The sequence below is a fragment of the Bombina bombina genome, chromosome 1, assembly GCF_027579735.1.
Source record: "Bombina bombina isolate aBomBom1 chromosome 1, aBomBom1.pri, whole genome shotgun sequence".
Taxonomy (NCBI): domain Eukaryota; kingdom Metazoa; phylum Chordata; class Amphibia; order Anura; family Bombinatoridae; genus Bombina; species Bombina bombina.
In genome coordinates, this window is record NC_069499.1 from 1,531,311,246 (window position 1) to 1,531,336,144 (window position 24,899).

Consider the following 24,899-nt stretch of genomic DNA (forward strand, 5'->3'; position numbering starts at 1 on the left):
GTCTATTCTTTTGCACAAGCGTCTGGCAGATGTTCCAGACGTTCAGGCATTTTATCAGGCTTTAGTTAGAATCAAGCCTGTGTTTTTAAACCTGTTGCTCCACGCTGGAGCTTAAATTTGGTTCTTAAAGTTCTTCAGGGGGTTCCGTTTGAACCTCTTCATTCCATAGATATCAAACTTTTATTTGGAAAGTTCTTTTTTTGGTAGCTATTTCCTCGGCTCGTAGAGTCTCTGAGCTATCTGCCTTATAATGTGATTCTCCTTATCTGATTTTTCATACGGATAAGGTAGTCCTGCGTACCAAACCTGGGTTCTTACCTAAGGTGGTATCTAACAAGAATATCAATCAAGAGATTGTTGTTCCATCCTTGTGTCCTAATCCTTCTTCGAAGAAGGAACGTCTATTACACCAGTGTTTTTCAACCAGTGTGCCGTGAGAGATCCTCAGGTGTGCCACGGCTGTATTAGGCTACAATGTTTGATTTTTTAAAAATTTTGGGATGGTGGTGTGCCACAGGATTTTTTAATGTAAAAAAGTGTGCCACAGCAAAAAAAGGTTAAAAATCACTATTACACAATCTGGACGTGGTCAGTGCTTTAAAGTTTTACTTACAAGCTACTAAAGATTTTCGTCTAACATCTGTTTTGTTTGTTGTCTTCTCTGGACAGAGGAGAGGTCAAAAGGCTTCGGCAAACTTTTTCTTTTTGGCTAAGAAGCATAATCCGCTTAGCCTATGAGACTGCTGGACAGCAGCCTCCTGAAAGGATTACAGCTCATTCCACTAGAGCTGTGGCTTCCACTTGGGCCTTTAAAAATGAGGCTTCTGTTGAACAGATTTGCGTCTTGGTCTTCGCTTCATACTTTTTCAAAATTTTACAAATTTGATACTTTTGCTTCTTCGGATGCTATATTTGGGGGAGAGGTTTTACAGGCAGTGGTTCCTTCCATTTAAGTACCTGCCTTGTCCCTCCCTTCATCCGCGTACTTTAGCTTTGGTATTGGTATCCCACAAGTAATGGATGATCCGTGGACTGGATACACCTTACAAGAGAAAACACAATTTATGCTTACCTGATAAATTTATTTCTCTTGTGGTGTATCCAGTCCACGGCCCGCCCTGTCATTTTATGGCTTGTAATTTTTAAATTTAAACTACAGTAACCACTGCACCCTATGGTTCCTCCTTTCTCTGCTTGTTTTCGGTCGAATGACTAGCTATGACAGTTAGGGGAGGAGCTATATAGCAGCTCTGCTGTGGGTGTCCTCTTGCAACTTCCTGTTGGGAATGAGAATATCCCACAAGTGTGGACTGGATACACCACAAGAGAAATAAATTTATCAGGTAAGCATAAATTGTGTTTTTCATTTGGATAAGGTGGTTTTATGGACTAAACTAGGGTTCCTCCCTAAGGTTGTTATAGACAGGAATATTAATCAGGAGATTATTGTTCTTTCTTTGTGTCCTAATTCTTCTCAAAAGGAGTCTCTTGCACAATTTGGATGTGGTTTGTGCTTTGAAATTTTATTTCCACGCAACTAAGGACTGTCAGTCGTCTTCTTTGTTTGTCTTTTTCTCAGGAAAACGTAAGGGTTAGAAGGCTACGGCTACCTCTTTCTTTTTGACTAAAAAGTATCATCCGTTTTGCATATGAGACTGCTGGACAGCAGCCTCCTGTAAGAATTACGGTTCATTCCACTAGGGCTGTTGCTTCATCATGGGCATTCAGGAATGAAGCTTCTCTAGAACAGATTTTCAAGGCTGCAATTTTTCGAAATATTTCGAAATTGATACTTTTGCTTCGGCTGAGGCTGTATTTAGGAGAAAGGTTCTTCAAGCAGTGGTGCCTTCTGTTTAGGTTCCCTGTCTTGTTCCTCGCCTATCATCCGTGTACTCTAGCTTTGGTATTGTATCCCACAAGTAAGGATGAAATCAGTGGACTCATTGTGTCTTTAAAAAGAGAAGTAAATGTATGCTTACCTGATAAATTTGTTTCTTTTAAGACACGAATCCACGGCCCGTCCTGTTCTATGTAACAGGTTATTAATTTTTGTAAGCTTCAGACACCTCTGCACCTTGGCTTTTGCTTTCTCTTCCTAACTTCGGTCGAGGGTGGGGAGGAGCTAGCTTTCATTCCTTTTCCTTAGCTTTCATTCCTTTTCCTTAGCTTTCATTCCTTTTCATTTAAATATACCAAAAGAATGAAGAAAAATTGATAATAGGAGTAAATTTAGAAAGTTTCTTAAAATTGCATGCTATATCTTAATCATAAACAAATTTGGGTTTAGTATCTTTTTAAGGATAACTTTCATATGAAAGAGCTAAATTTATTATCTAGTCCCCACAGGCCTCGTCCGTTTAAACTTTTGGGCACCTACTATAGACCCTGCTTTTTGTCTTTTTTCTCCTGTTAAGTGTGGTCAGTCCACGGGTCATCATTACTTCTGGGATATTAACTCCTCCCCAACAGGAAGTGCAAGAGGATCACCCAGCAGAGCTGCTATATAGCTCCTCCCCTCTACGTCACACCCAGTCATTCTCTTGTACCCAACTAATAGATAGGATGTGTGAGAGGACTGTGGTGATTATACTTAGTTTTATACCTTCAATCAAAAGTTTGTTATTTTAAAACAGCACCGGAGTGTGTTGTTCCTTCTCAGGTAGAATTTGAAGAAGAATCTACCTGAGTTTTTGGATGATTTTAGCCGGCGTAGTTAAGATCATCTTGCTGTTCTCGGCCATCTGAGGAGTGAGGTAAACTTCAGATCAGGGGACAGCGGGCAGGTTAACCTGCAAGGAGGTATGTAGCAGCATATTATTTTCTGAGAATGGAATTGACTGAGAAAATACTGCCATACCGATATAATGTAAGCTCAGCCTTAAATGCAGTAGTAGCAACTGGTATCAGGCTGTCATGTATGTATATTTACACTTCAGTATTCTGGGGAATGGCACTTCACTGGGATAATACTGTATGCATAAGACTTTAGCCTAACTTGCAGTGGGACTAGCAACAGGCTTTCTAATGACATTTCATTTATTTGATGTTAAACGTTTTTGCTGGCATGTTAAAATCGTTTAATTATCTGAGGTACTGGGTGAAAAATTGTTTTGGGCACTGTTTTTTTCCACTTGGCGGTCGTTTTATTTAATTTAAGACAGTTTACTGATCTCCCTCACTGTTGTGTGTGAGGGGGAGGGGCCTATTTTGGCGCTTTTGCTACGCATCAGAAAATTCAGTCACAAGTCTGTTTTCTTCCCTGCATGATCCGGTTCGTCTCTACAGAGCTCAGGGGTCTTCAAAAGTTAGTTTGAGGGAGGTAATCACTCACAGCAGACCTGTGAGATTGTTCTTTGACTGTGATAAAAAACGTTTATATTCTGTACATTTTTTCTGCTATTCAGGGTTAGTTATCCATTGCTAATGGGGGCAATCCTTTGCTAAAATTGTGTTTTACCGGAAAGAATTTGATGTTATAGTTTCTCCGGTTTATTATTACTCAACTGTCATAACTTTTTTTTCTGTGCTTCTTAAAGGCACAGTACGTTTTTCATATTATTTGTAAATTGCTTTGAAAAGTATTTCCAAGTTGCTAGTTTAATTGCTAGTGTGTTAAACATGTCTGACTCAGAGGAATATCTCTGTGCTATATGTGCTAAAGCCAAAGTGGAGCCCAATAGAAATTTATGTACTAATTGCATTGATGCTACTTTAAATAAAAGTCAATCTGTACAAATTGAACATCATTCACCAAACAACGAGGGGAGAGTTATGCCGTCTAACTCGCCTCACGTGTCAGTACCTGCATCTCCCGCTCGGGAGGTGCGTGATATTGTAGCGCAGAGTACATCAGGGCGGCCATTACAAATCACATTACAGGATATGGCTAATGTTATGACTGAAGTTTTGTCTAAATTACCAGAACTTAGAGGTAAGCGTGATCACTCTGGGGTGAGAACAGAGTGCGCTGTTAATAATAGGGCCATGTCTGATACTGCGTCACAGTATGCAGAACATGAGGACGGAGAGCTTCAATCAGCAGGTGACGGTTCTGATCCCAATAGAATGGATTCAGACATTTCTAATTTTAAGTTTAAACTCGAAAACCTCCGTGTACTGTTAGGGGAGGTACTAGCAGCTCTGAATGATTGTAACACCGTTGCAATCCCAGAGAAATTATGTAGGCTGGATAGATACTATGCGGTACCGGCGAGTACTGACGTATTTCCTATACCTAAGAGGCTTACAGAGATAATTACTAAGGAGTGGGATAGGCCCGGTGTACCCTTTTCCCCCCCTCCTGTGTTTAGAAAAATGTTCCCAATAGACGCCACCACACGGGACTTATGGCAGACGGTCCCTAAGGTGGAGGGAGCGGTTTCTACTCTGGCTAAGCGTACCACTATCCCGGTGGAGGATAGCTGTGCCTTTTCAGATCCAATGGATAAAAAATTAGAGGGTTACCTTAAGAAAATGTTTGTTCAACAAGGTTTTATATTGCAACCCCTTGCATGTGTTGCGTCTGTCTCGGCCGCGGCCGCTTTTTGGTCCGAGTCCCTGGAAGAGACTCTTGACTCAATAACTATAGATGAGATTTCAAGCAAGCTTAAAACACTTAAGCTAGCTAATTCATTTGTTTCGGATGCCGTAGTACATTTAACAAAACTTACGGCTAAGAATTCCGGATTCGCCATTCAGGCACGCAGAGCACTGTGGCTAAAATCCTGGTCAGCTGACGTTACTTCTAAATCTAAATTACTTAACATACCTTTCAAAGGGCAGACCTTATTCGGGCCCGGTTTGAAAGAAATTATCGCTGACATTACAGGAGGTAAAGGCCATGCCCTGCCTCAAGACAGAGCCAAACCTAAGGCTAGACAGTCTAATTTTCGTTCCTTTCGTAATTTCAAGGCAGGAGCAGCATCAACTTCCTCTGCTCCAAAGCAGGAAGGAGCTGTTGCTCGCTACAGACAAGGCTGGAGACCTAACCAGTCCTGGAACAAGGGCAAGCAGGCCAGAAAACCTGCTGCTGCCCCTAAGACAGCATGAATCGAGGGCCCCCGATCCGGGAACGGATCTAGTGGGGGGCAGACTTTCTCTCTTCGCCCAGGCTTGGGCAAGAGATGTCCAGGATCCCTGGGCGTTAGAGATCATATCTCAGGGATATCTTCTGGACTTCAAATCCTCTCCCCCAAAAGGGAGATTTCATCTGTCAAGGTTGTCAACAAACCAAATAAAGAAAGAGGCGTTTCTACGCTGTGTACAAGATCTCTTACTAATGGGAGTGATCCATCCGGTTCCGCGGTCGGAACATGGACAGGGGTTTTACTCAAATCTGTTTGTGGTTCCCAAAAAAGAGGGTACCTTCAGGCCAATCTTGGATTTAAAGATCCTAAACAAATTCCTAAGAGTTCCATCGTTCAAAATGGAAACTATTCGGACAATCCTACCCATGATCCAAAAGGGTCAGTACATGACCACAGTGGATTTAAAGGATGCTTACCTTCACATACCGATTCACAAAGATCATTACCGGTATCTAAGGTTTGCCTTCCTAGACAGGCATTACCAGTTTGTAGCTCTTCCATTCGGATTGGCTACGGCTCCAAGAATCTTCACAAAGGTTCTGGGTGCTCTTCTGGCGGTACTAAGACCGCGAGGAATTTCGGTAGCTCCGTACCTAGACGACATTCTGATACAAGCTTCAAGCTTTCAAACTGCCAAGTCTCATACAGAGTTAGTACTGGCATTTCTAAGGTCGCATGGATGGAAGGTGAACGAAAAGAAGAGTTCTCTCTTTCCACTCACAAGAGTTCCCTTCTTAGGGACTCTTATAGATTCTGTAGAAATGAAGATCTACCTGACAGAAGACAGGTTAACAAAGCTTCAAAATGCATGCCGTGTCCTTCATTCCATTCAACACCCGTCAGTGGCTCAATGCATGGAGGTGATCGGCTTAATGGTAGCGGCAATGGACATAGTACCCTTTGCACGCCTACATCTCAGACCGCTGCAATTGTGCATGCTAAGTCAGTGGAATGGGGATTACTCAGATTTGTCCCCTACTCTGAATCTGGATCAAGAGACCAGAAATTCTCTTCTATGGTGGCTTTCTCGGCCACATCTGTCCAGGGGGATGCCATTCAGCAGACCAGATTGGACAATTGTAACAACAGACGCCAGCCTACTAGGCTGGGGCGCTGTCTGGAATTCTCTGAAGGCTCAGGGATCATGGACTCAGGAGGAGAGTCTCCTGCCAATAAACATTCTGGAATTGAGAGCAGTTCTCAATGCCCTTCTGGCTTGGCCCCAGTTAACAACTCGGGGGTTCATCAGGTTTCAATCGGACAACATCACGACTGTAGCTTACATCAACCATCAAGGAGGGACAAGAAGCTCCCTAGCGATGATGGAAGTATCAAAGATAATTCGCTGGGCAGAGTCTCACTCTTGCCACCTGTCAGCAATCCACATCCCGGGAGTGGAGAACTGGGAGGCGGATTTCCTAAGTCGTCAGACTTTTCATCCGGGGGAGTGGGAACTTCATCCGGAGGTCTTTGCCCAAATACTTTGACGTTGGGGCAAACCAGAGATAGATCTCATGGCGTCTCGACAGAACGCCAAGCTTCCTTGTTACGGGTCCAGATCCAGGGATCCGGGAGCGGTCCTGATAGATGCCTTGTCAGCACCTTGGACCTTCGGGATGGCTTATGTGTTTCCACCCTTCCCGATGCTTCCTCGATTGATTGCCAGAATCAAACAGGAGAGAGCATCGGTGATTCTAATAGCGCCTGCGTGGCCACACAGGACTTGGTATGCAGATCTAGTGGACATGTCATCCTGTCCACCCTGGTCTCTGCCTCTGAGACAGGACCTTCTGATTCAGGGTCCCTTCAAACATCAAAATCTAATTTCTCTGAAGCTGACTGCTTGGAAATTGAACGCTTGATTTTATCAAAACGTGGTTTTTCTGAGTCAGTAATTGATACCTTAATACAGGCTAGGAAGCCTGTTACCAGAAAGATTTACCATAAAATATGGCGTAAATACTTATATTGGTGCGAATCCAAAAGTTACTCATGGAGTAAGGTTAGGATTCCTAGGATATTGTCTTTTCTACAAGAAGGTTTAGAAAAGGGTTTATCCGCTAGTTCCTTAAAGGGACAGATTTCAGCTCTGTCCATTCTTTTACACAAACGTCTGTCAGAAGTTCCGGACGTTCAGGCTTTTTGTCAGGCTTTGGCCAGGATTAAGCCTGTGTTTAAAACTGTTGCTCCACCATGGAGTTTGAACTTAGTTCTTAATGTTTTACAGGGTGTTCCGTTTGAACCCCTTCATTCCATTGATATCAAATTGTTATCTTGGAAAGTTCTGTTTTTAATGGCTATTTCCTCGGCTCGAAGAGTCTCTGAGTTATCTGCCTTACATTGTGATTCTCCTTATCTGATTTTTCATTCAGACAAGGTAGTTCTGCGTACTAAACCTGGGTTCTTACCTAAGGTGGTCACTAACAGGAATATCAATCAAGAGATTGTTGTTCCATCTTTGTGTCCTAATCCTTCTTCGAAGAAGGAACGTCTTCTACACAATTTAGATGTAGTCCGTGCCCTGAAATTTTATCTACAGGCAACTAAAGATTTTCGCCAAACTTCTTCCCTGTTTGTCGTTTATTCTGGTCAGAGGAGAGGCCAAAAAGCTTCTGCTACCTCTCTCTCTTTTTGGCTTCGTAGCATAATACGTTTAGCTTATGAGACTGCTGGACAGCAGCCTCCTGAAAGGATTACAGCTCATTCTACTAGAGCTGTGGCTTCCACTTGGGCCTTTAAGAATGAGGCTTCTGTTGAACAGATTTGCAAGGCTGCAACTTGGTCTTCTCTTCATACTTTTTCCAAATTTTACAAATTTGACACTTTTGCTTCTTCGGAGGCTGTTTTTGGGAGAAAGGTTCTTCAGGCAGTGGTTCCTTCCGTATAAAGAGCCTGCCTGTCCCTCCCGTCATCCGTGTACTTTAGCTTTGGTATTGGTATCCCAGAAGTAATGATGACCCGTGGACTGACCACACTTAACAGGAGAAAACATAATTTATGCTTACCTGATAAATTCCTTTCTCCTGTAGTGTGGTCAGTCCACGGCCCGCCCTGTTTGTATGGCAGGTCTAAATTTTTAAATTATACTCCAGTCACCACTGCACCCTTTGGCTTCTCCTTTCTCGTTGGTTCTCGGTCGAATGACTGGGTGTGACGTAGAGGGGAGGAGCTATATAGCAGCTCTGCTGGGTGATCCTCTTGCACTTCCTGTTGGGGAGGAGTTAATATCCCAGAAGTAATGATGACCCGTGGACTGACCACACTACAGGAGAAAGGAATTTATCAGGTAAGCATAAATTATGTTTTTTTTTTTTTTTCTATTAAGTGTATCCAGTCCACGGATCATCCATTACTTATGGGATATTCTCCTTCCCAACAGGAAGTTGCAAGAGGATCACCCACAGCAGAGCTGCTATATAGCTCCTCCCCTAACTGCCATATCCAGTCATTCTCTTGCAACCCTCAACAAAGATGGAGGTCGTAAGAGGAGAGTGGTGTTTTATACTTAGTTTATTTCTTCAATCAAAAGTTTGTTATTTTTAAATGGTACCGGAGTGTGCTGTTTATCTCAGGCAGTATTTAGAAGAAGAATCTGCCTGCATTTTCTATGATCTTAGCAGAAGTAACTAAGATCCATGGCTGTTCTCACATATTCTGAGGAGTGAGGTAACTTCAGAGAGGGAATGGCGTGCAGGGTTTCCTGCAATAAGGTATGTGCAGTTAATATTTTTCTAGGGATGGAATTTGCTAGAAAATGCTGCTTATACCAGATTAATGTAAGTAAAGCCTTAAATGCAGTGATAGCTACTGGTATCAGGCTTATTAATAGAGATGCATACTCTTATAAAAATGTAATATAAAACGTTTGCTGGCATGTTAATCGTTTTTATATATGTTTGGTGACAAAACTTATTGGGGCCTAGTTTTTTTCCACATGGCTGGTTTGATTTCTGCCTAGAGACAGTTTCCTGAAGCTTTCCACTGTTGCAATATGAGTGGGAAGGGCCTATTTTAGTGCTTTTCTGTGCAGCTAAAAATACTGACAGACATTCAGCTTCCCTCTGCATGATACAGGACATCTCTGAAAGGCTCAAAAGGCTTCAAAGTCGGGTTTGAGGAGGGTAACAATCACAGTAGACTGTGGCAGTTGTTGACTGTTTAAAAAACGTTTTTGTCATTTATTATTCTGTTTTTGTTATTAAGGGGTTAATCATCCATTTGCAAGTGGGTGCAATGCTCTGCTGACTTGTTACACTGTAAAAATTTTGTTAGTGTAACTGCCTTTTTTCACTGTTATTTCAAATTTTGTCAAAATTGGTTTCTCTTAAAGGCACAGTAACGTTTTTATATTGCTTGTTAACTTGCTTTAAAGTGTTTTCCAAGCTTGCTAGTCTCATTGCTAGTGTGTACAAACATGTCTGAAACAGAGGATACTTGTTCATTATGTTTAAAAGCCATGGTGGAGCCCCATAGGAGAATGTGTACTAAATGTATTGATTTCACCTTAAACAGTAAAGATCAGTCTTTATCTATAAAAGAATTGTCACCAGAGGGGTCTGTCGAGGGGGAAGTTATGCCGACTAACTCTCCCCACGTGTCGGACCCTTCGCCTCCCGCTTAAGGGACGCACGCTAATACGGCGCCAAGTACATCAGGGACGCCCATAGCGATTACTTTGCAGGACATGGCTGCATTCATGAATAATACCCTGTCAGAGGTATTATCCAGATTGCCTGAATTGAGAGGCAAGCGCGATGGCTCTGGGGTTAGACGAGATACAGAGCATGTAGATGCTGTAAGAGCCATGTCTGATACTGCGTCACAATATGCAGAACCTGAGGACGGAGAGCTTCAGTCTGTGGGTGACGTCTCTGATTCGGGGAGACCTGATTCAGAGATTTCTAATTTTAAATTTAAGCTTGAGAACCTCTGTGTATTGCTTGGGGAGGTATTAGCTGCTCTGAATGACTGTGACACAATTGCAGTGCCAGAGAAATTGTGTAGGCTGGATAAATACTATGCAGTGCCGGTGAGTACTGATGTTTTTCCAATACCTAAAAGGCTTACAGAAATTATTAGTAAGGAGTGGGATAGGCCCGTTGTGCCCTTTTCCCCACCTCCTATATTTAGAAAAATGTTTCCAATAGATGCCACTACACGGGACTTATGGCAGACTGTCCCTAAGGTGGAGGGAGCAGTTTCTACTTTAGCAAAGCGTACCACTATCCCGGTTGAGGACAGTTGTGCTTTTTCAGATCCAATGGATAAAAAATTAGAGGGTTACCTTAAGAAAATGTTTATTCAACAAGGTTTTATTTTACAGCCCCTTGCATGCATTGCGCCTGTCACTGCTGCGGCGGCATTCTGGTTTGAGGCCCTGGAAGAGGCCATCCATACAGCTCCATTGACTGAAATTGTTGACAAGCTTAGAACTCTTAAGCTAGCTAACTCATTTGTTTCTGATGCCATTGTTCATTTGACTAAACTAACGGCTAAAAATTCCGGATTCGCCATCCAGGCGCGTAGGGCGCTATGGCTCAAATCCTGGTCAGCTGATGTGACTTCAAAGTCTAAATTACTCAACATTCCTTTCAAGGGGCAGACCTTATTCGGGCCTGGTTTGAAAGAAATTATTGCTGACATTACTGGAGGTAAGGGTCATACCCTTCCTCAGGACAGGGCCAAATCAAAGGCCAAACAGTCTAATTTTCGTGCCTTTCGAAATTCCAAGGCCAGGTGCAGCATCAACTTCCTCCGCTTCAAGACAAGAGGGAACTTTTGCTCAATCTAAGCAGGCCTGGAAACCTAACCAGTCCTGGAACAAAGGCAAGCAGGCCAGAAAGCCTGCTGCTGCCTCTAAGACAGCATGAAGGAACGGCCCCCTATCCGGCGACTGATCTAGTAGGGGCCAGACTTTTTCTCTTCGCCCAGGCGTGGGCAAGAGATGTTCAGGATCCCTGGGCGTTGGAGATCATATCTCAGGGATATCTTCTGGACTTCAAAGCTTCCCCTCCACAAGGGAGATTTCATCTTTCAAGGTTATCTGCAAATCAGATAAAGAAAGAGGCATTCCTACGCTGTGTGCAAGACCTCCTAGTAATGGGAGTGATCCATCCAGTTCCGCGGACGGAACAAGGACAGGGTTTTTATTCAAATCTGTGGTTCCCAAAAAAGAGGGAACCTTCAGACCAATTTTGGATCTAAAGATCTTAAACAAATTCCTCAGAGTTCCATCATTCAAAATGGAAACTATTCGGACCATCCTACCCGTGATCCAAGAGGGTCAGTACATGACCACAGTGGACTTAAAGGATGCCTACCTTCACATACCGATTCACAAAGATCATCATCGGTTCCTAAGGTTTGCCTTTCTAGACAGGCATTACCAATTTGTAGCTCTTCCCTTCGGTTGGCAACACCCCCGAGAATCTTTACGAAGGTTCTGGGCTCACTTCTGGCGGTTCTAGGACTGCGAGGCATAGTGGTGGCTCCGTATCTAGACGACATCCTGATACAGGCGTCAAGCTTTCAAATTGCCACTTCTCATACAGAGATAGTTCTGGCATTTCTGAGATCGCACGGGTGGAAAGTGAACGAGGAAAAGAGTTCTCTATCCCCACTCACAAGAGTCTCCTTCTTAGGTACTCTTATAGATTCTGTAGAGATGAAAATTTACCTGACGGAGTCCAGGTTATCAAAGCTTCTAAATGCTTGCCGTATTCTTCATTCCATTCTGCGCCCTTCGGTGGCTCAGTGTATGGAGGTGATCGGCTTAATGGTAGCGGCAATGGACATAGTGCCATTTGCGCGCCTACATCTCAGACCGCTGCAATTATGCATGCTAAGTCAGTGGAATGGGGATTACACAGATTTGTCCCCTCTGCTAAATCTGGATCAAGAGACTAGAGTTTCTCTTCTCTGGTGGTTGTCTCGGGTCCACCTGTCCGAGGGTATGACCTTTCGCAGGCCAGATTGGACAATTGTAACAGATGCCAGCCTTCTAGGTTGGGGTGCAGTCTGGAACTCCCTGAAGGCACAGGGATCGTGGACTCAGGAGGAGAAACTCCTTCCGATAAATATTCTGGAGTTAAGAGCAATATTCAATGCTCTTCTGGCTTGGCCTCAGTTAGCAACACTGAGGTTCATCAGATTTCAGTCGGACAATATCACGACTGTGGCTTACATCAACCATCAAGGGGGAACCAGGAGTTCCCTAGCGATGTTAGAAGTCTCAATTCGCTGGGCAGAGACTCACTCTTGTCACCTGTCAGCAATCCATATCCCAGGCGTGGGGAACTGGGAGGCGGATTTTCTAAGTCGTCAGACTTTTCACCCGGGGGAGTGGGAACTCCATCCGGAGGTGTTTGCTCAGTTAATTCATCGTTGGGGCAAACCAGAGTTGGATCTCATGGCGTCTCGCCAGTACGCCAAGCTTCCTTGTTACGTATCCAGGTCCAGGGACCCAGAAGCGACGCTGATAGATGCTCTAGCAGCGCCTTGGTTCTTCAACCTGGCTTATGTGTTTCCACCGTTTCCTCTGCTCCCTCGACTGATTGCCAAAATCAAACAGGAGAGAGCATCGGTGATTCTAATAGCGCCTGCGTGGCCACGCAGGACCTGGTATGCAGACCTAGTGGACATGTCATTCTTTCCACCATGGACTCTGCCTCTAAGACAGGACCTTCTAATACAAGGTCCTTTCAATCATCCGAATCTAATTTCTCTGAGACTGACTGCATGGAGATTGAACGCTTGATTCTATCAAAGCGTGGCTTCTCAGTCAGTCATTGATACCTTAATACAGGCACGAAAGCCTGTTACCAGGAAAATCTATCACAAGATATGGCGTACATATCTTTACTGGTGTGAATCCAAGAATTACTCATGGAGTAAGGTTAGGATTCCTAGGATATTGTCCTTTCTCCAAGAGGGTTTGGACAAAGGATTATCAGCTAGTTCCTTAAAGGGACAGATTTCTGCTCTGTCTATTCTTTTGCACAAGCGTCTGGCAGAAGTTCCGGACGTCCAGGCATTTTGTCAGGCTTTGGTTAGAATTAAGCCTGTTTTTAAACCTGTTGCTCCCCCATGGAGCTTAAACTTGGTTCTTAAAGTTCTTCAAGGAGTTCCGTTTGAACCCCTTCATTCCATTGATATTAAACTTTTATCTTGGAAAGTTCTGTTTTTGATGGCTATTTCCTCGGCTCAGAGTCTCTGAGCTATCTGCCTTACAATGTGATTCTCCTTATCTGATTTTTCATGCAGATAAGGTAGTTCTGCGTACCAAACCTGGGTTTTTACCTAAGGTGGTTTCTAACAAGAATATCAAGAGATTGTTGTTCCATCATTGTGTCCTAATCCTCCTTCAAAGAAGGAATGTCTTTTACATGATCTGGACGTAGTCCATGCCTTGAAGTTTTACTTACAAGCTACTAAAGATTTTCGTCAAACATCTTCCCTGTTTGTCGTTTATTCTGGACAGAGGAGAGGTCAAAAAGCTTCTGCAGCCTCTTTCCTTTTGGCTTCGGAGTATTATACGCCTAGCCTATGAGACTGCTGGACAGCAGCCCCCTGAAAGGATTACAGCTCATTCTACTAGAGCTGTGGCTTCCACCTGGGCCTTTAAAAATGAGGCCTCTGTTGAACAGATTTGCAAGGCCGCGACTTTGTCTTCGCTTCACACTTTTTCAAAATTTTACAAATTTGATACTTTTGCTTCTTCGGAGGCTGTTTTTGGGAGAGAGGTTCTTCAGGCAGTGGTTCCTGCCGCTTAATCCCTGCCTTGTCCCTCCCATCATCCGTGTACTTTAGCTTTGGTATTGGTATCCCATAAGTAATGGATGATCCGTGGACTGGATACACTTAACAAGAGAAAACATAATTTATGCTTACCTGATAAATTTATTTCTCTAGTAGTGTATCCAGTCCACGGCCCGCCCTGTCATTTTAAGGCAGGTCTAAAATTTAATTAAACTACAGTCACCACTGCACCCTATGGTTTCTCCTTTCTCTGTTTGTTTCGGTCGAATGACTGGATATGGCAGTTAGGGGAGGAGCTATATAGCAGATCTGCTGTGGGTGATCCTCTTGCAACTTCCTGTTGGGAAGGAGAATATCCCATAAGTAATGGATGATCCGTGGACTGGATACACTACAAGAGAAATAAATTTATCAGGTAAGCATAAATTATGTTTTTTTTTTTTTTTCTTTTTCTTATCGGTTTCCTTTTCTCTGCTCGGCTATATCTTTAAACCAGAGGTTTTCAAAGTCTCCCCTCAAGATTAGGCCCCCACAACTGGTTTTAAATTTTTGGATTTAAACGCTCTGAAATATTTAGTTTATTTATTAAAATCAAAGAAATATCACACAATAATTTTAACATTCATTTTAATCCCTAGGCAAGTATAGCTAGGCATTTACAGCAGTGTTTAAAATGTACTACTAGGCTTCAAGGATGCATGTTTATTTTTTTTATTTTTTGTTCTATTCATTCCACTCGCTAGTTTTCTTTACCTTTTATTTACAAAGCAGTTAATCAAAGGCTGATGCAGAAGAGAAATCTGTAAAAAATGACAAATTCTTTAGTTGTGTATCAGCGAAAATAGGAAAACTAATGTAGGAGATGGTAAGACTCAAGACTGATAGAGTGGTGGAAGGAGAATAAAACAAAATAGCCAACTGTCTAAATTATTGCTTTTTGTTCCATCTTTACAACAGATTGTAAAGATAGTGATATTAAATGTTACTTTAAATGGAAATGTGAGGTAGTACTTTTCTTTTTCACAGAGGAAGATGTTTCAAGGGCTTTATCAAAAATAAAAGTAGTCTGTGGTTCCAGGTAATATTAATCCACGGTTCTAAGAAGATTTATTTAATTACACACTGTTAACAGGAGTTGTTCCAAAAGACTAGAACATTTGTGGTCCTGCTTCATGAAAAGCGTAGTAGGAAGTTTGACCTTAATTGCAGGGATATTAATGGAAACTCTATTAAAGGAAATACTTGTCTTACCTTCAGACAAACAACTTAAAGGGACAGTAAAGTCAAAACTAAACTTTCATGATTCAGATAGGGCATGCAATTTTAAATAACTTTCCAATGTATTTCTTTGGAGTAGATAATAAGATTAGGTGGTTAGAATGCTGGCTTAAGGATAGAAGGCATAGGGTTTCAAATAATGGAGTACATTCCAATGAGGGGTCAGTTACAAGTTGTGTTCCCCAAAGGTCAGTCCTTGGGCCTGTTTTAGCATGTTCATAATTGATATTGGAAGTGGGCTTCAGGGTAAGTTTCGCTTGTTTGCTGCCAATACAAAAATTTGTAAAAGAGTTGATGATCAAGGAGGGGTTGATCAAATAAACAGTGCTATTAAAATACTGGGCAAATAAATGGGATCTAAATTTTAACATTACCAAGAGCAAAATTATTTTGCATATAGGATCCAAAGGCCAATTTAAAGTCTCAATGGTACATTACTGACTAAAGTGGAATGGGACTTGGGAATTGTTCTTTCTGATAATTTAAAATTTGGTACACAATGCAGCAGTGCAGCCAGTAAGAGCTGTCAAATTCTGGTTGCCTTGAGAGATGTATTAGTAGCAGAAATAGCAAGCTTCTTATGCCACTTTACAAATCATTAGTTAGGCCTCATCTGGAATACTTTTCTGGAGACCATATCTTCAGAAAGATATAAACTAGAAACTGTCCAAAGGAGGATTACTAAAATGGTACACTGTCTAAAATATAAAATGTACAAAGAGAGAATTTGACCTAAATATGTATAGTTTAGAGGAGAGAAGGGAAAAGAGGTGACAATATAGAACACTTCAAATATATGAAAGGACTATAAAGTGGAAGCTGAAAGCATTTTCCACAAAAAAACAAATGCCAAAACAAGGGGTCACTATCTTAACCCATTAAGGACCGGGCACTTCAGACAAAAACTTCCCCGAAAGACCATAGCATTTCTTTCTAATGACACAGTGAGTCCACGGATCATCTAATTACTATTAGGAATATCACTCCTGCCCAGCAGGAGGCAGCAAAGAGCAAAGCTGTTAAATATCACCTCCCTTCTCTCCAACCCCAGTCATTCTCTTTGCCTACGTTAGAGCAAGGAAGTGGTAAAGTTAGGTGTTGGGAAAAGATTCTTCAAGCAAGATTTTATTTTTAAGAAGTGCAAGATTGTTCTGATTTGTTATAGGGTGTAGCCGTAGTCCAGTCTCTTCAGTAGAGCAGTGGTGCCTTTCAAGCATTGGGAACTTGTGGGATACAATCGTCACTACGCCTCCCATATTTCTTTTTGAAGATACGATGAGTCCATGGATTTCATCCTTGTGGGATATCGCCTCCTGGTCAGCAGGAGGAGGCAAAGATCACCACAGCAGAGCTGTATATATATATATATATATATATATATATATATATATATATAGCTCCTCCCTTCCCTCCCACCCCAGTCATTCTCTTTGCCTGTGTTAGTGTAGGAAGAGGTGAAGTGAGGTGTTAGTTTAGATTCTTCAATCAAGAGTTTGTTTTAAATGGTGCCAGTGAGTACTATTTTTCTCAGGGTAGATCATCAGGTTTTTCAACAATGGGAACTGGGGAGATTCTACATTCTCTCTTCACTCCCCATGCTGGTGCTGCCCTGCTGATGGTCTTAACAGATATTACATAAGACCCTGTTTGTCCCCAGAGAACTACAGGAGGTGATGACAAGGGACCGCTTCTTCGTGTTGGACAGGTTCATGCTGCGCTCGGCACTTCGGTATGTACAGTCTTTTTTATTCTGGGGAGACAGTGTAGCTCAGAACAGACTGGACGTTATTTGCTTCAACACAAAAGGGGTAATCAACTTGCAAGACTTATTTGCTTAGCTGTTTCCCCTCTTATATTGCCTATGTATAACAATGGGTTTGTTTGTGAAAATATTGACCCGGTTTCATTATGGTGGCATTTTGAATGCGGGCTGACGCTGGGGACTGTTTGGGAGTTTGCTTATCGTTTGCATATGCTTATCGTTGGCACAGTTTTTTGAGGGGGCACATTGGTTTTTATTTTCAAGTCTGGTCTATCCGACATTGCTTTTTCCCATGCGGTTTATTTCTATGGAGTTATTCTACCGCCCACAAAGGGCGGGGCTTAACAGTCGCTTTGCCGCGCACTTGCTGTTCCGGCTTCCGACAGTGTACTTCGAGGCTCCAGTGTTTCCTACGTCCGCTTGTCTTCAGTATATGTAAGTTGCAAGCAGTCTTACGCAGCAGTTCACGGATGATTTTTTGTTGGTTGTGAGGAAGGTAGGCGCCACAGCAGGGCTGTGGCTCGGTGCAAGTGTTATTTTTAGAACAAAATAGCAGGTTAAACATAAAAAGGGCTAATGTAACCTACTGAAAGTGAATAGGTTCCTTATTACAACTTCCCTAATTTTAGTTGTCGAGCACTGCACAGTAAAAATTGTACCGGTTTAATATTTAAAGGCACAGCACATATTTACAATTTATATCTGTACCACGACCAATATTGCACTTTGTTTTTCTTTTTGTCATGGCTGACCTACTGGAACATACTTGTTCTATGTGTTTAGCTTCCAATGTGGAACCCCCAATTAAGTTTTGTCCCTCATGTACTGAGAGGGCTTTACAGTTTAAAGAACAGATTTTCTTTAATGCTAGTATATCTAAGGATGCTTCTCAGCTTGATGAGACTCAGGGTATGCCGCAACTTTCTCCCCAAGCGTCACAGCCTTTAACACCCGCTCAGGTGCCATCAACTGCGTCTACCTCGTTTACTCTGCAGGATATGGCTGCAGTTATGTCATCCACTCTTACAGAAGTTTTGTCTTAAGTTGCCAGTGTTACAAGGCAAACGTAGTAGAAAAGAGGACCAGGCGACTTCTGATTCTTTGATGGCGATCTCAGATGTACCCTCCCAGGGCTCTGAAGTGGGGGGTAGGGAGACTATCTGAAGGGGAACTGTCTGATTCAGGAAGTACATTGCCCCAGACAGATTCGGATGAACACATGAGCATGCTCAGGCAGTGGAATGGAGATTATGCAAATTTGTCTCCTCAGATAGATCTGGATCAGGAGACAAGAGACTCTCTCTCTTCTTTGGTGGTTGTCGCAGGATCATCTGTCCCAAGGGACGTGCTTCCGCAGACCCTCATGGGTGATGGTGACAACGGACTCCAGTCTACTAGGATGGGGAGCAGTCTGGAATTCCCTGAAGGCTCAGGGTGTGTGGACTCAGTTGGAGTCTCTACTTCCAATAAATATTCTGGAGTTGAGGGCAATATTCAATGCGCTTCAGGCTTGGCCTCAGTTGGCTGCGGCCAAATTCATCAGATTTCAGTCGGACAACATCACGACTGTGGCTTATATCAATCATCAGGGAGGAACAAGGAGTTCCTTAGCGATAATGGAAGTATCCAAAATAATTTGGTGGGCGGAGGCTCACTCTTATCTGTCAGCAATCTACATCCCAGGAGTGGACAATTGGGAAGCAGATTTTTTTTTGAGCACACAGACGTTTCATCCAGGGGAATGGGAACTCCATCCGGAGGTCTTTGCCTCCCTGATTCTCAGATGGGGCAGACCGGAGTTGAATCTTATGGCATCTCGTCAGAATGCCAAGCTCCCGAGATACGGATCCATTTCCAGGGATCCTCGGGCCGAACTGATAGATGCCTTGGCAGTGCCTTGGTTGTTCAACCTAGCTTATGTGTTTCCACCGTTTGCTCTCCTTCCCCGGGTGATTGCTCGGATCAAACAGGAGAGGACCTCAGTGATTCTCATCGCTCCTGCGTGGCCTCGCAGGACTTGGTATGCCGATCTGGTGGACATGTCATCTCTGCCACTGTGGAAGCTTCCATTGAGACAGGACCTTCTCATTCAGGGACCCTTCCATCATCCAAATCTAATTTCTCTTCAGCTGACTGCTTGGGGATTGAACGCTTGATTTTATCCAAGCGAGGGTTCTCTGTTTCGGTCATCAATACCTTGATTCAGGCATGTAAGCCTGTTACTAGAAAGATTTACCATAAGATATGGCATAAATATCTTTATTGGTGCGAATCCAAGGGTTACTCATGGAGTAAGATTAAGATTCCTAGGATTTTGTCCTTTCTCCATTAAGGATTGGAGAATGGGTTATCAGCAAGTTCCTTAAAGGGACATATTTCTGCTTTATCCTGTTACACAAACGTCTGGCAGATATTCCGGATGTTCAATCCTTTTGTCAGGCTCTGACTAGGATAAGGCCTGTGTTTAGACCTATTGATCCTCCTTGGAGTTTGAATTTAGTTCTTAAAGTTCTTCAAGGGGTTCAGTTTGAACCTATGCATTCCATAGATATTAAGTTATCTTGTAAAGTTTTATTTTTAGTTGCTATTTCTTCTGCTTGGAGAGTTTCTGAGCTTTCGGCCCTACAATGTGATTCTCCTTACATTATTTTTCATTCCAATAAGGTAGTGTTATGTACCAAACCTGGTTTTCTTCCTAAGGTTGTTTCCAACAAAAATATTAATCAGGAAATTTATTGTTCCTTCATTGTATCCCAATCCTAAGAAGGAGCGTCCGTTACATAACTTAGACGTGGTCCGTTCCCTGAAGTTTTACTTGCAGGCGACTAAAGAATTTCGTCAATCGTCTGCATTATTAGTTTTTTCCAGAAAACGTAGGGGTCAGAAAGCTACGGCTACCTCCCTTTCTTTTTGGCTGAAGAGTATCATCTGTTTTGCATATGAGACTGCTGGACAGCAGCCTCCTGAAAGAATTACTGCCCATTCTACTAGGGCTGTGGCTTCCTCCTCATGGGCATTTAAAAATGATGCTTCTGTTGAACAGATTTGCAAGGCTGCAACTTGGTCGTCTCTTCACACTTTTTCCAAATTTTACAAATTTGATACTTTTGCCTCGCCTGAGGCTGTTTTTGAGAGAGAGGTTCTTCAAGCCGTTGTGTCTTCCGTTTAGGTTCCTGTCTTGTCCCTCCCTTTCATCCGTGTCCTATAGCTTTGGTATTGTATCCCATAAGTAAGGATGAAATCCGTGGACTCGTTATAAAAAGGAAATTTATGCTTACCTGATAAATTTATTTCTTTAACGATATGACGAGTCCACGGCCCGCCCTGTCTTTTATTTTTGTTAAACTTCAGTCACCTCTGCACCTTGGCTTTTCCTTTCTCTTCCTAATTTCGGTAGAATGACTGGAGTGGGAGGGAAGGGAGGATCTATTTATACAGCTCTGCTGTGGTTCTCTTTGCCTCCTCCTGCTGACCAGGAGGCGATATCCCATAAGTAAGGATGAACTCCGTGGACTAGTCATACCGTAAAAGAGAGAAATTTATCAGGTAAGCATAAATTTCCTTTTCTGCAGTGCCCCATCGTGGGGCATGCAGAAATAGCACAATCTCGCTATTTTGAGCGAGATTACGGCAGAGAGAAGCCCAGGGCATAACGACCAGCGTCGTACAGGGTACAATACTGGTCGTTAAGGGGTTAAAGGTGCACTAAACCCAAAAAAAATTCATGATTCAGATAGAGAATAAAATTTTACAAATATTCTAATTTACTTCTATTTAATTTGCTTCATTCTTTAGATTTTTTGTTGTTGAAGAAATAGCAATGCATATGGGTGAGGCAATCACAAGAGGCATCTATGTGCAGCCACCTATCAGCAGCTACTGAACCTTTCTATATATGCTTTCAACAAAGGATATCAAGAGAATGAAGCATATTAGATAATAGAAGTAAATTAGAAAGTTGTTTAAAATTGCATGCTCTTTCTAAATCATGAGAGAGAAAATTAGGGTTTCATGTCCCTTTTAAATTAGATGGTAGCAGATTCAGGAGAATTTTTGTTTTGTTGCGTGCACTTGCCTGAAGCACTACATGACTGGAAATAGTGCTGCCATCTAGTATGCTTCTCTCTTGTTCTCCTTTGTTGAAGAGGTAGGTAGTGTGCACATGCCTGAAGCACTACATGACCGGAAATAGTGCTGCCATATAGTGCTGCAGACGTGCACTTTCCTGAACCTACCTTCCTGCTTTTCAACAAAGTATATAAAGACAACTAAACATTTGATAATAGAAGTAGATTGTAAAGTTGGTTACAATTGTATGTTCTATCTAAATTAGAGGGGGTTTTCTAGAGATGCTTGACCTCCCATAATTAGTCTAATGCCTTTGAATAATTTTCCAGTGTTCTGGCAGTTACTAGGGTAGCTAATAAGATGCTTCAATTTTAGAGTTCAACACCTGAAAATTACCTAATGGAAAGGTTATTTCCGTTTAGTGTCAAAGATCAGTTTAGGCTTATTATGCTTCATTAAAATGTGAAATTTGTATGTATAATGTTGGTTGACTTTTTTTTTTATTTAGTCTAATGTCACCTATCAGTTGTATTCGCTACAAAAAATGTTTTCTCTTAACAGAAGTAGAGATCGCCAAAGCCACATTAAAACAGAAAGGAAACCTAGATCACGAAGCAGAGATAGGCGGAGATCAAAAAGCAAAGATCGTAAATCGAACAGACACAAGAGTAAAAGCCGAGAAAGAGAGCGTGAAAGAAAATCTAAGGAAAAAGGTTTGTGCAGTGCAATAGTTTTGTCTAAAGAACAATGATTCTTATAATATGATTTTTTTTGCAGAGTGATTTATTACATTTTAATTCAAACTTAATTTCTTTTACAAGATATGACGAGTCCAGTCCACGGGTTCATCCATTACTTGAGGGATATTCTCCTTCCCAACAGGAAGCTGCAAGAGGACACCCACAGCAGAGCTGTCTATATAGCTCCTCCCCTAACTGCCACCCCCAGTCATTCTCTTGCAGCTCTCGACAAAGGAAGAATCGAGAGATGTGGTGACTTAGTGTAGTTTTTACCTTCAATCAAAAGTTTATTTTTAAACGGGTTGTACTGTTTTTACTCTCAGGCAGAAATTGGAAGAAGACTTCTGCCTGGAGGTTTGATGATCTTAGCGGTTTGTAACTAAGGTCCATTGCTGTTCTCACACATAACTGAAGAGTATGGAAAGAACTTCAGTTGGGGGGACGGTCTGCAGATTGCCTGCTTTGAGGTATGTTCAGTATATTTTTTTCTAGAGAGATAATGTCTAGAAAATGTTGACAGTGCCTGGTATATTTAAGGTAAGCCTGATACAGTGATTTAACAACAACTGGGGTCATGCTTGCTAAAAGGGATAATATTCATGTTAATACCTATATTATTTAGTGTAAAAACGTTTGCATGATTTATAGAAATAAAAACGTTTTTTCTCTGAGGGTGATAAACCTTTATTTGGGGCCTAGTTTCCACATGGCTTGTTAGATTACTCCTAGGAGTACTTTTTTTAAGGCCCTCTGACTTTGAGTGCATGGTGGGAGGGGCCTATTTTCGTTTTCACTCTGAGACATCCAGCTTCCCTGAAGGAGTCCTCTGGCTTATAGGACCTCTATAGAGGGTTTTGTTCATGCATAAATCGTATTTAAGGGCAGGTAGGAGCCACAGTAGAGCTGTGGCAGTGTGTTTGACTGTTAGCGGTTTTAATGTTTTTCTAATTCGTTTTTGGGCCTAAGGGGTTAATCATACATTTGCAAGTGGGTGCAATGCTGCTTTAGTCCCTTATACACACTGTAAAAATGTAGTAGAGTTTACTACTTTTTATCACTGTTTTGCAGTTTATGTGGTAGTTTTCTCTTGTTAAGTGTGTTCAGTCCACGGGTCATCCATTACTTATGGGATATATTCTCCTTCCCAACAGGAAGTTGCAAGAGGATCACCCAAGCAGAGTTGCTATATAGCTCCTCCCCTCACATGTCATATCCAGTCATTCTCTTGCAACCCTCAACAAAGGAGGAGGTCGCGAGAGGAGCTGGAGTTTTTACTTAACTATTCTTCAATCAAAAGTTTATTTTAAATGGCACCTGAGTGTGCTGTTTTTCTATCTCAGGCAGTATTTGGAAGAAGAAACTGCCTGCGTTTTTTTTTCTATGATCTTAGCAGGCGTAACTAAGATCCACTGGCTGTTCTCGACATTCTGAGGAGTGGGGTAACTTCGGAAAATGGGAATAGCATGCGGGGTCCTCCGCAAATGAGGTATGTGCGGTACATTATTTTCTGGGAATGGAATTGACTAAGAAAATACTGCTGTTACCGTATGATGTAAGTACAGCCTTAAATGCAGTAGTGGTAACTGGTATCAGGCTGATAAATGTATGCACAGTCAAGTTATTTTCTAGGGACTAGAATTTGACTGAGAAAATACTGTTAAAACTGAAATAATACTTAAGCCTTATCTGCAGTGGTAGCGACAATGAATGACATTGGAAAATTTTATTTTTTAATAAAACGTTTACTGGCATGTTGTTCGTTTTTGTGTGGTACTTTGGTTATAAATCTCTTTGGGCATGATTTTTTTCCACATGGCTGACATAAATTTTCTGCATGGAAACCGTTATATCAGGGCTCCCACTGTTGTGATAGGAGTGGGAGGGACCTTGTTTTAGCGCCTTGTTGCGCAGTTATAATTCTAGCACAGTCTTCCTGCTTCTTCCTCCTTGATCCAGGAAGTCTCGAGAGCTCAGAGGTCTGCAAAATTCATTTTTGAGGGAGGTAATCAGTCACAGCAGATCTGTGACAGTGTGCTTGACTGATTAAAAGCGTTAAATCTTAATTGATATCCGTTTGATCTGTTTTGGGTATTGAGGGGTTAATCATCCTTTTGCTAATGGGTGCAATCCTCTGCTAATATTACACTTCTTGTTAAGAATTGTTTAATTATCTGTATTTTTGAAGCGCTGCAGCGTTTTTTATATTGCTTGTAAACTTATTGAAAGTGATTTCCAAGCTTGCTAGTTTCATTGCTACGTCTGTTTAAACATGTCTGATTCAGAGGAAACTGTTTGTTCATCATGTTCAAAAGCCAATGTGGAGCCCAATAGAACGATGTGTACCAATTGTATTGATATTGCTTTGAATAAAAGTCAATCTGTACCGATAGAAACTATCACCAGACAACGAGGGGGAAGTTATGCCGCCTAACTCTCCTCACGTGTCAGTACCTGCGTCTCCCGCTCGGAAGATGCGTAGGATTGAGACGCCAAGTACATCTAGGCCCTTACAAATCACTTTACATGATATGGCTAATGTTATGAAAGAAGTATTATAATAATATGCCCGAATTGAGGGGCAAGCGTGATAGCTCTGGGTTAAGGACAGAGCGCGCTGATGACACGAGAGCCATGTCTGATACTGCCTCACAATTTGCTGAACATGAGGACGGTGAGCTTCATTCTGTCGGTGACGGTTCTGATCCGGGGAGACCGGATTCAGAAATTTTAAATTTAAGCTTGAGAACCTCCCTGTGTTACTAGGGGAGGTATTAGCGGCTCTGAATGATTGCGACACGGTGGCAATCCCAGATAAATTGTGTAGGTTGGATTGATACTATGCGGTACCGGTGTGTACTGACGTCTTTCCTATACCAAAAAGACTTACAGAAATTATTAGTAAGGAGTGGGATAGACCCGGTGTGCCTTTTTCCCCTCCCCCGATATTCAGAAAAATGTTTCCTATAGACGCCACCACACGAGACTTATGGCAGACGGTCCCTAAGGTGGAGGGAGCAGTTTCTACTTTAGCCAAGCGTACCACTATCCCGGTGGAGGATAGCTGTGCTTTCTCAGATCCAATGGATAAAAAGTTAGAGGGTTACCTTAAGAAAATGTTTGTTCAACAGGGTTTTATATTGCAGCCTCTTGCATGCATTGCGCCTGTCACGGCTGCAGCGGCATTCTGGTTTGAGTCTCTGGAAGAGG

The 24,899-nt window shown here is 42.2% G+C and overlaps 1 protein-coding gene across 1 annotated transcript in view; it reads left to right on the forward strand.

Annotated features, from left to right (window-relative positions):
* The window catches only part of LUC7L3 (LUC7 like 3 pre-mRNA splicing factor), a 122,515-nt gene that overhangs the window by 57,608 nt on the left and 40,008 nt on the right, over window positions 1-24,899 (forward strand). The window contains exons 7-8 of the mRNA XM_053721670.1: window positions 16,780-16,851; window positions 21,461-21,665. Of these exons, the coding sequence (XP_053577645.1) occupies window positions 16,780-16,851; window positions 21,461-21,665 (277 nt within the window). The remainder of the gene's footprint in view (window positions 1-16,779; window positions 16,852-21,460; window positions 21,666-24,899) is intronic.